The sequence below is a fragment of the Aethalodelphis obliquidens genome, unplaced genomic scaffold (assembly GCF_003676395.1).
Source record: "Aethalodelphis obliquidens isolate GAN/ISIS:26980383/991018 unplaced genomic scaffold, ASM367639v1 scaffold1, whole genome shotgun sequence".
In the NCBI taxonomy this organism is placed as follows: Eukaryota; Metazoa; Chordata; class Mammalia; order Artiodactyla; family Delphinidae; genus Aethalodelphis; species Aethalodelphis obliquidens.
The window spans coordinates 15,628,453-15,640,453 of record NW_020837945.1 but is presented as its reverse complement, the minus strand read 5'-3'; the positions used below and the strand labels follow the sequence as shown (position 1 = coordinate 15,640,453).

The window sequence follows — 12,001 nt, the reverse complement described above, 5'->3', positions numbered from 1 at the left end:
TTCACTGTATTACCCTGACAAGGAGGTTTGGGAAGGAATGGCAACACCACTGGAAGTAAGAATTGCAAAGAGACTTCTTTGGGACCGTGGGAAATCTTAGCTGAGGCCTGACTGGGGTCAGGAGGAGAGGAAGAGACCACTCAAAAGAACAGTGGCATGAGACCATCTCACAGCACACAACAGGTCCTCACAATGCTTTCCCGCCCTTCACTTGCAGTCCCGTGAACAAAGGGAAGCATCTCATCGACTGAATCTCTACAGCTTTATTGTGGTGCATCTCATAAAAGTTTGCCTTCCCCTCATTAGACCAAGGAAACATGCTAAATCCTTGTACTTATTTGCTTATTTAAGTATTTATTCCCCTGTGTTTGTTTCAAACAGATGTATCTGTGCTTTATAGAACAGCAGGGTTAAGAAAGAACTTTGGGAAAACCACAATTCAAAAAGAGACATGTACCACAATGTTCATTGCAGCTCTATTTACAATAGCCAGGACCTGGAAGCAGCCTAAGTGTCCATCGACAGATGAATGGATAAAGAAGATGTGACACATATATACAATGGAATATTACCCAGCCATAAAAACAATGAAATTGAGTTATTTCTAATGAGGTGGGTGGACTTAGGGTCTGTCATACAGAGTGAGGTAAGTCAGAAAGAGAAAAACAAGTACCAGATGCCAATGCACATATATGGAATCTAAAAAAATGGTTCTCATGAACCTAGGGGCAGGACAGGAATAAAGACACAGATGTAGAGAATGGACTTGAGGACACAGTGGGGGAAGGGTAAGCTGGGACGAAGTGAGAGAGAGGCATGGACATATATACACTACCAAATGTAAAATAGCTAGTGGGAAGCAGCTGCAAAGCACAGGAAGATCAGCTCGGTGCTTTGTGACCACCTAGAGGGGTGGGATAGGGAGGGTGGGAGGGAGGAAGATGCAAGAGGGAGGAGATATGGGGATATATGTATATGTATAGCTGATTCACTTTGTTATACAGCGGAAACTAACACACCATTGTAAAGCAATTATACTCCAATAAAGATGTTAAAAGAAAGAAAGGAAGAACTTTGGGGCTGTTGTGAAGGAAAGTCTGACATGTAAGAGTTTTTCTGTGGGGATGGAGTTGGGAGGGATGAATAGAAGAGAGGCAACTGAGAGCGGCAAAAATGAAAAGTTAATTTTCTCCAAGGAGACTCTGCCCTGCCCCTCTGGGAGAGGTATGTCCACTGGAGCTTCAGACTGTGGTGAGGTGAGATAGGAGCTGGTAAACTATGGCTGTGGGCCAAATCCAGGATGCTGTCTGTTTCTGTAAATAAAGTTTTATTGGAACACAGACATGTCCATTTGTTTCCCATTTTTGTAAATAAAGTTGGAGCACCTCCATTCAAATACATCTTGTCTGTGGCTGCTTTTGTGCTACAATGGCAGAGATGAGTAATTCTGAGAGAGATTGTAAGAGCTCATTCAGTGTAAAACATTTAGTATCTGATCCTTTACAGAAAAAAAACTGCTGTTTTTTTTTTATAAAAACTGTTTTTTTTTTTTTTTTATAAAAACTGACGGTTATAAGGGAAAACTCATTACTTCACCATGGTGAAACATTTCTTTTGGAGATTATAGGCTACCTACATCACGCAGCAGTGGAGAGCTAACTTTAAAGTATTGATGAAAATGTCTTCTAAACCATTCTTTAAATGCTGTACACAAATATTAGCACTTCTTGTTTAAATTTATAAAACCCTGGACCTACCCCAGCCCTACTGAGTCACCCCCATGGCAGAGCCTGGGAATAGGTATTTTTAAAAGGCATGAACCCACAATGAGGCAAATTTGGGAAATGCTAGACTGGCACATACCAAGTCTTCCCAAGATGCTTATTGAATTGTACCAAGAAATTGAGATCACATTAATTGTGATAACAGTCTGTACCATGAGCTGCTGTGTGTATTATAGACCATAATTCAGAAGCAAGTCAAGGATTCATCATTTGAAAAGCTCCTTGAATTCCATTAAAAATAACTTTCCATGTAACAGTAAAAATCCATTTACTGTTGAAAAGGAGAAAATAAAAAGTTTACATATTGCTTCTATCCAGAGACATACTGTTAATCTGTTAATATTTTGATGTACACATACTGTCCTTTCTGGATTGAATTAGTATAATTCTATTGAATTCTTAAAATACCATGTAGTTATTTTGGGTTACATTTGTGGGAAGGGATTTCACTTGAGTTTCAGATTTGTTATCCTCTTGGAAGTGTTTAGATAAAGAGCCAAGAAATACATCACTGCTCCCATGGGAACAGAAGAACTGGTGAATATTATTATTAAAGCCTTGAATTTATGTGATCAGGCTTGGACAGAGCACATTTAGACTATTTAGTTGTATTCTTTTTGTTTCTTTCTTGTTGTTGTTGTCATATTATCCTTTAATGACATCTTTTCCTTTGTATCTCTTTACCAACTGGCATCACCATACCACTGTTGATGTCATGAGGATGCAGCCACTGACATTGCAGCCCACACAATGGATGGTCCCCAGGATTGCTGTAAAGGTGCTGGAGAATCCTCTGGATAAAGATCTATGCTGCATCTGTCAGGTGCTTTTGACAATATCATAAGAGGTGATATTTCCATTGTATTTAATATATAACTGTCGTGTTCTATCTCTGGTTGGTTCGCCAAGGGCTTTTATGATCAGGGCAGAGGAGGAAGGTGCTACCTCATTCTGGGCCTTTCCATTCTGAAGGGTCAGTTTCACTGGAATCCAGATGCTTCCAGTTATGGATTTCCTTGGCAATGTCCTTGTCACCACCAGCTTTTCTGAAGTCACACCCATGGGCTGATTTGGGAGCCAGTGCAGAATTGGTATCCACTTCCCCACCAGCACACACAAGATCCACAACTTCGGTTTCCTTGAGGTTGAATTTAGGTGTCACGGTAAAGATAGCTGGTGTCGGATGAACCTGGATGCTAACAGATCATGAAGAAAGTTATAACTTTGTCTCCTTCACTCCAAAAGTTGAGTGTCAGACATCGATAATGAAACAACTCAATTTGATATTTCATACACAGTGCATCCTGGTATAGTGGAAATAGCATGAACTAAAAATTGGAAAACCTGGATCTTATCTGGGTCATTATTCCATAATGATCATTTATCCTTGAACCTTTTACTTAAATTGTTTGAGTCTCAGTTTCCTCATCTGTTAAATAGGGCTGACAGTATTGGCCATGTTTATTTCATAGGATTATTGGGAAGATGAAGATAAACTCTTTTGAATAAGACTCTTTCTGGGGCTTCCCTGGTGGTGCAGTGGTTAAGAATCCTTCTGCCAATGCAGCAGACACAGGTTTGAGCCCTGGTCCAGGAAGATTCCACATGCCACGGAGCAACTGAGCCCACAAGCCACAACTACTGAAGCCCGTGCACCTAGAGCCCATGCTCCACAACAAGAGAAGCCACCACAATGAGAAGCCTGGGCACCCCAACGAAGAGTAGCTCCCGCTCGCCGCAACTACAGAAAGCCTGTGCTCAGCAATGAAGACCCAACACAGCCAAAAATAAATAAATAAAAATAAATAAATTTATTAAAACAAGAGTCTTTTTAATCAATTTTAATGCAATACGTAAGATGATATTATTATCCATAAAATACCATCAAACAGTAATAATAATTCCTGGAAAGATTTGCAGTTAGAAATGCAAATAGGTTTATATGTGAATGTTTTTAATCATCTGAATCTATGCCCCTTATTACTGTGGATAGCATAACAAATTAACCTTTTATTCATTAGACCAAGGAAACCTGCTAAATCATTTTACTTATTTAACATTGTTTGAGCAGTTTAAGGTTTACAGAAAAAAAAAATGAGTGAAAAGCACAGAGTTCCCTTCTATTCCCTCCCCCCCACTTCTCCTCCCCTATTTCCCCAATTATTAACATCTTGCGTTAGCGTGGTACATTTGTTACAATTGATGAGTCAATATAGACACAGTCTTATTAACTAAAGTCTGTAGTTTATAACTCTTGGTGTTGTACATTTTATGGGTTTTGACAAACATATGACATATATTCACCATTATAGTGTCACACAGAATAGTTTCACTGCCCTAAAAATCCTATGCTCCCTATTCATCTCTCTCTCCCTCTCTTTAAACCTCTGGCAACTACTGATCTTTTTCCTGTCTCCATAATGGTGCCTTTTCCAGAATGTTGTATAGTTGGAATCATGCAATATGTAGCCTTTTCACATTGGCTTCTTTCACTTAGTAATATACATGTAAGTTTCCTCCATGTGTTTTATGGCTTGATAGCTCATTTCTTTTTATTATTGAATAATATTTCATTGTCTGGATGTACTACAGTTTGTTTATCCATTCACCTATGAAAGGACCTCTTGTTTGCCTCCAAGTTTTGGCAATCATGAATAAAGCTGCTATAAACATCTGTGTGTAAGTCTTTGTGTGGACATAAGTTTTAGTTCCTTTGGGTAAATACCAAGGAGTGTGATGGCTGGATCATAATGGTAAGTACATATTTAGTTTTGTAGGAAGCTGCCAAACTGTCTTCCAAAGTGGCCACACCATTTTTCACCCTCACCAGTATTTGGTGTTGTTAGTGTTTTGGATTTTGGCCATTCTAAGAGGGATGTAGTGGAATATCAATGTTGTTTTAATTTGCAATTTCCTCATGACGTATGGTGTTCAGCATTTTTTCATATGATTATTTGCCATCTCTATATCTTCTTTTGTGAGGTGTCTGTTCATATCTTTTGCCCATTTTTTTTTTTTTTGCGGTACGTGGGCCTCTCACCGCTGTGGCCTCTCCCATTGCGGAGCACAGGCTCCGGACATGCAGGCTTAGCGGCCATGGCCCACGGGCCCAGGCGCTCCACGGCACGCGGGATCCTCCCGGACCGGGGCACGAACCCATGTCCCCTGCATCGGCAGGCGGACTCCCAACCACTGCACCACCAGGGGAGCCCTGCCCATTTTTAAATTGGGTTGTTTTCCTACTGTTGAGTTTTAAGAGTTCTGTTTATATCTTGGATAGCCATCCTTTACCTGGTATATAGTTTGCAAAGATTTTCTCCCAGTCTGTGTATTCTCTGGATACTTGTTTATCTTTAATTATTTAACCTCAACATCAACATCCAACTCTTTTAAAGTTCTACCCATCTTCAGGTTGATAGCTATTAAAAAGTTTGAACAGTTTGAACTTTCCCTTCCTGTTTACCATTGACTCAGTTTGCGGTCGGTTGCATCGTAGATGGGATCAAGTCATCAAGCCCAACAGCAGCTCAACCTCAGACCTCACGTTCTTAAGCCGAATCATCGCTGCCATCATCTGAGAGTCGGCTTGTGGCCTGTCCAAGTTGGCTGGGTCCCGGGGAGCTGACTGGAGCGGCCGACATTTTTGCTGACTGGAGTCATGCTATCTTTGCCAGTTTGCTGGAATAGACACAGACACCGATTGGGTCACGCTGAAGACATTCCTGTCTTGTGAAGCAAGTCTGTTTGTATTTTAGGTTTGCCAGGACTAATGAATTAAAACATTTGGACTCTCCACGACTTGCTGTTTATCAATGCCTCTGACAGGAGGAGGGATTTCTTTTGCTCTTGCTTTTTCTAGAAGCATGACAACATCCTGGCTGTTGGAGAGACAAGGAAAAGAGAGTGGGGTCGTGGAGGGAAGTGCAACAGGGAGGCCCCGTGGGACGCCGGAGTCTGGGGGACAGCAGGTAGCAGCGAGCCGCCCTCCCAGCTGTCACTGCTCCTCAGATTGTCAGCGGCTGCTATGCGGCAGGTGCAGCCTGCTCTGCCACTAGGTCTGTACTCCACAAAGGCAACGACCGGCCAAGGCAGTGGCTGGCCCTCGATTACACAAGTGCAGACACTCAACTAAGTGAGGTAAGGCGACAGGTGTGAAAACCCAACTAAATGCTCAGAGCACCAGCAACTTAACCAAAGCTCTGCTACCGCCGAGAGGAGGAATCAGTGGCCCATTTCCCCAGGCGGTGTGATGAAAAGGCAAGTTGGTTCAGGGGCTCTTGTGGCTGACACCGTGTGGAACTCAAAATCCACCCAACTTTGCCGCCGCCATCCTTTGGGAGGCGGACAGATGTTCTCTGTTGTGTGGAGGGGAGGGACTCTAATTAGCTGTGTTGATCAATTCCATTTATCGTGGCTGGAAACACTGCCAGAGATCTATTTACAAAATCCCAGGAGGCAAACTTCCACCTCTTCTGGTTTATTTCTTGGTGCAGGAGAGCATTGGGAGATTTAGCCAAAAGAGGAGTGAAGCTTTTCATCCTTAGATGTTATGATAAAATGGTTTGGTGATGGTACAGGGCGTAACAATAAGATTTTTTTCTTTTGGCTACAACTTTAAGGGGTTTTTTATTGTCTGTTTTGTTAAATTTGAGACAGTCTGTTCTATTCCCTAGGAACAGGTGGCTAACAAGATGGTTGATTCTAAGCAGACGAGACTACACAGAAATGTATGTCAGAGCTAAGATAAAACAAATTTTGAGTCAAGTAACAGTGATTTTATATTACCCTTTTCTTGAGTCGAATGTTTCACATTAATACTTCTTTTCTAACTTAGAATGACATGACTTGGAGTGCTTTATGGTTCATTGCTACTTGTAGTGTTCAATGAATGGGTCAAATATGATTCTAACTGGGTGATGAACAGTTGCTGGTTTTTCTCCAAAGCTATACTAGGTGTTTAATATAAGCATGTTCTTTTTTCATATACTGGTGATAAGATGATTCCATATGTATGTATGTCTAAATATATATATTATATGTATATATGCATTCGCTTTGGCTCTATAAATAATTGTAAAAACAAAATTCAGTGTTCTAGACACTATTTTTAGATAGAGAAAAGTTATGGGAAAGAATCAGAAACCTTGCTGTGAGAAAATGTCCTGCTAAAGCAGTTCCCAGAATCTCGCTAAGGATGGTTAAAGAGATGATTTATATTTTGCCATTTTTAGAGACATTTTCTTTAAAACATCATTCAGAGTTTTTGGTTTACTGTCTCCATGAGAAGGAAAGTAGAAGGCTTAGGGGAAAGCATGACTAAAAATAGAAAAGTTAAATATATGGATTTAAATGACAAAGATATCTTGTGTTTATAATTATATCTTTTCCCAGACCCATTGAACAAAAATTATCAAATATCTTGGTTAAATTATTATACAAAGAAATTTTCATGTATTTTCACCCACCCCAACCCATATTATCTGTAGCATGCTTTTCCATTCATTCTATCTTAGTTTATTAAATGATAAATTAGTAGGTGATGTAGATCATGAATAGGATGTTTTTAGGATGTGTCTTTTGCTCATATCACACAACCTTAGAAATGTTTGGTAGATTAATAGGTAGTTAATCAGATATTTAAAGCGCATACTATTCATAATATAACTGGGGGATATTTTAAAATAGTCTTTGGTATTCTTGAAATAATTCCATGATAGGTATTTGTTACCACTCCCAGATCAATAATTCAGATCCAATTTAGGCTTTTGAGTGTGAAAAGATGTCTGTTGCCTTATTAAGACTTCTTTATCCCCCTCAATTAAAAATAAAATACTATATAAGACCTCAAAGGGCCAGGGTTGGACTGGTCAGTGTAAGGGATACTAAAAAAGTGAGGTGGGTGGAGATTTTGCCCCATCTTTTATATTTTGTTCTAGATGTATTTCCAAAGCAAATGTTTTTATAAGCCAGAAAAAGAATTATAAATGGGACAGGTGTAGGGAAAGCAAGCTAGGAGCTAGGAATATCTTTAAAATAAGAAAGCAGTGCTTACTAACTTTCCCCTCTAAGTTCCAAAGGCCTCTGAGTATTCGAGGGGTAATGTTGGGTAAAGTGACAATGGCTCTTTCTTGTCATTACAGCTGGAAGACCAGGAGGAAGGCCAAGGCTCAGGTGCCCACATGATCAGCACAGCCAGGGTACCTGCAGATAAGCCAGTACGCATTGCCTTCAGCCTCGATAATGCCTCAGGTATGCTCTGCTTTGAGGGAAAGTGTTGCCTCCTCAGCCTGCCGCCTTCTTACCATCATTTTTTCTAGTTCCACAAAGGGCATTTAAAAATGCATGCCTGGGGACTTGCCTGGTGGTCCAGTGGTTAGGAGTCCGAGCTTCCACTGCAGGGGGCACGGGTTCGATCCCTGGTCGGGGAACTAAGATCCTGCAGGCTGTGTGGCCAAAAAAATAAAAATGCATGCCTGGCATGAGCCAATGATGGGGAGAGTGATTCTTCATCATGCATCGTTGGAGAGTGGCTTCCAGAAATGCCTCTGGTGACGCTTCCATCTCCAAACCTTTGGTCGTTTGAGCACATTTCTTCTTCTTCTTTTTTTAAAAAGTATTTATTTATATGTATTTAGGCTGTGCTGGGTCTTAGTTGCAGCACTCGGGACCTTCCTTGTGGCATGAGGATTTTTAGTTGCAGCATGTGGACTTCTTAGTTGCAGCATGCATGCGGGATCTAGGTCCCCCACCAGGGATCAAACCTGGGGCCCCTGCGTTGGGAGCACGGAGTCTTACCCACTGGACCACCAGGGAAGTCCCTCTTCTTATTTTTTTACTTTTTCCATTTTAGTTTTCTTTTATTATAAAATTCATGGAGCTATAACAATTTCTAATGAGAACAAATTATGTCATTGTTAAAACTGCACGAGGAAATGTTTATTAAGAGCTGGCAGTTGGCTAGGTAATATAAAAATATCACTGTCCCGGTTCCAGCAGCATTTCCTGAAGCCTAAGTTCCAAATGCTGGTTTCTCACTGGTGCTCCCACACTTCCGGCTAATAAACAGACTTCAGCGGGAGTGATGAATGAGACAGGTGAGGCAGACCTTCTTGAAATAGTATGGTCTGAGGTGAGGCTGCCATACATAGAGCCCTTTGTCATGGCTTCCTTCAATGACCTCTTAACACACATACTCAGTTCCACCGTCTTTGACAGGGGACCTCAGGTGGTGTGAGGTCACAGCAGTGAGGAAGGGAAGGCTTGGATCTCTTCCACTGGTGTCATCTTTTGCTTTCAGTCTAATGTCATCTGTTAAAATCACATAGTCATACGCTTAAACAACATTATCATTTAAACCTTGCATCTTCTGAGCATTGATTCCCTCCTTCCTTCCTTCCCTCCTTCCCTCTCTCCCTCCCTCCCTCCCTTGCTTCCTTCCTTCCTTCCTTCCTTCCCTCCTACAATGCTCCTGTAGGAAGGAACGCTTTAAAAAGTAATGATTGAAAAGGGACAGGTTCCTCCCCCAAATAATGCAAAGTAAGGATCTGGGCTCTGTGAAGTCTGACACTACACAACCCATTTAGACTTTACTATACCAAGTGATTATGGTGGTGACACCTCTGCCCTGGGGTTCCTGGACTATGCAGCCCCCAGTGGAGAATTCGTTCTAGAGTAGGAAGAGGTGAAGCCTTGACTCTTCATCATCTGTTCTTCCAACACTCTTCCCATGGCCGCTGTTATATTATATTCCCAATCAAGGTTGCCTTGCAAGACAATGATGAAGGGGAAACCTCCCAAAAGGCAAACCAATCTGTCTCAACTAAGAAATGACAACTACCACTAATTGCATTTGTCTTTGCATTAGATCTTCACTTATATTATTTCTGATCTTTAAAATAACCATGCAGTGTAGGCATTACTATTTCCAATTTGCAGAGACAGAGATCAAGGTCCAGAGACCCCACTGTTAGTGAGTAACTGAGTTATGATTTAAACTCAGGTCCCTAGACTGGACTGTCTGAACTCTTCATTATCCCATCATGCATCTCTAGGAAGAAAAGGAAGCTATGTTTGTAGGGAAAGAGAGTATGTAAGAACTTTCTGTACTTTCTGCTCAATTTATCTGTAAACCTAAAACTGCACTAAAAAATAAAGTCAATAATTAAAAACAAAACAAAAAAGAAAAGCTCCTTCTTTTTTTTTTTTTGCGGTACGTGGGCCTCTCACTGCTGTGGCCTCTCCCGTTGCAGAGCACAGGCTCTAGATGCGCAGGCTCAGCGGCCATGGCCCACGGGCCCAGCCACTCCGCGGCATGTGGGATCTTCCCGAACCGGAGCACAAACCCGTGCTCCCTGCATCGGCAGGCAGTCTCCCAACCACTGCGCCACCAGGGAAGCCCGCTCCTTCTGTTTTTACGCATTTCATAAATACAAGATTTTGAGGAATAATCAGTGCTTGAGTGGCTAGCTCTCAAGACAGACACATGTAAACACAAAATCCCAAGGGAGAAAGAAGATGTACAATTTTCTTCCCTGTGCTCGTGTCCCACATGAGCAGGACAAGTCCTGTCGCAATCAACAGTGTTACAGAAAAAATCTAGTATATAAAGCTTGTTTATTTCAAACAATATTATTATATCATAATTTTGGGCAACACAAATAAACACATTGGTCCCTCATATTCATTTTAACAAAATTTAACTTATGTACAGAAAAGAACCATGGAGAGGTGGATCTTCTCTTTGGGCTACATGAAAGACTCTTCCTTGAAGTACAAGATGTACAACTTGTAATTAATTTGCCACCATCCTTTGAACCCTCTTGGCCCCTGACTGGGAATTCCTGCATGTTTTTCATCAGTCATTTTCGATTGGTTTGTTCCAGTCTCTTTCAAATGTCCCAAGAATGCCCACTTCTGAAATTCACAGTTTTTGATACAGTAGCTTCAAATAAGGGTTGTCATTTATTTCAAGTTAATTCCTGACTTCCAGTTCTACAGAAAGATGCTCATGAAGCCTTATGAAGAACCTTCTAAAACTAAATTTTGTAAAATGATCAGTGTGTCCCCATATCTCTCGAAAGGGCACCTAACTAGAGAATCCAAGACAGGAGCTGGGGTTCTGTGTTTCTCCATCTTTCTTAAAATAATCACCAGAGAGCACTTATCAAAAACATATGTTCCATGGCCCCACTCCTCCTGCAGTAGGCTCGGACTGAAGCCCAGCAATCTGTATTTTCCCATGCACCTGAGCTTACAAGTGCACAGAAAGATGCCTTGCAGATATCTGGGGACACTCCCTCTGAATTCTCGAATAAGGAGTGTGTGGAGTGTCACACCAAGCAACACTTGCCATCATACACACTATGCATGCCTTTTGAATTCCAGTGCATGTGGTCCATAGACCACACACTTAGGGGGAAAAGAAAGGAAAAATCCTAGACTTTTACAATAAATGGGAAAACTAAGGTAAACTTTTAGGGAGTAATTCCTTATTATTGAATTTATTCTTGAGGAGTAAGCAGAGTCCATGATAAAAGGAGATGTCTTTGCCTGTGAACGTTGACTTGTTCATTTCTTATGAGCCTAATACAGTGCTTATTCCTCTGGTCATGTTAGGACCGTTTCTTTTCTTTTTTTTTTTTTATTTTTTTGCATATTTATCTGAGACAATTTAGTGTAGAGGTTAAGGGAATACGGCTTTGAAATCAGTGAGCTGTGGTTTCTAGATCCATTTCCATCACTGTTTGTATGATCTTGGGTAAGTCACTCAACTTTGCTGAACTTCAGTTTCTCATAAGATGTGTATAGTAATAACTCACAGAGTTCTTGTGAGAATTAAATGACACTATATAGATAAAACATGTAGCATAGCACTTGACATAAATTAAGGACTCAGTTAGGCCCTGTGTTTATGATGACTGATTCTGGAAAATAAAGGAAAGTATAAAGCATGAAGCAGCTTTGTGTTTCACCTACATCTCACACTTCTACTTCTTGTCAAGGTAGGGTTTATGGTATAACTGAGCTGTAATTATTTAGGGAGTAATTATCCAGTTGCTGGATTGTGGGTACCTCTCCTTCTGCTCTTAGCAGTTAGCTGAGCTTTACTTAGTTTCTATATTTCTAGCATTCTGCCAAAGGCTGGTGATATGTGCAAAGAGAAGTACAATATGATCTCTCCTGTGGGGAAAAATCTGTCCCCCAGAGCAGATGGGAAC

At 41.0% G+C, this 12,001-nt stretch overlaps 1 protein-coding gene and 1 pseudogene across 1 annotated transcript in view; one reads left to right on the top strand and one right to left on the bottom strand.

The window, feature by feature from the left end:
• Window positions 1-2,436: 2,436 nt before the first annotated feature.
• On the bottom strand, window positions 2,437-5,425 carry LOC113623938 (60S ribosomal protein L12 pseudogene; annotated as a pseudogene).
• Window positions 5,426-5,523: 98 nt separating this feature from the next.
• Window positions 5,524-12,001, top strand: part of MAP3K7CL (MAP3K7 C-terminal like) — a 39,892-nt gene continuing 33,414 nt past the window's right edge. The window contains exons 1-2 of the mRNA XM_027101604.1: window positions 5,524-5,921; window positions 7,925-8,033. Coding sequence (XP_026957405.1) covers window positions 7,964-8,033 — 70 coding nt within the window. The 5' untranslated portion in view covers window positions 5,524-5,921; window positions 7,925-7,963. The remainder of the gene's footprint in view (window positions 5,922-7,924; window positions 8,034-12,001) is intronic.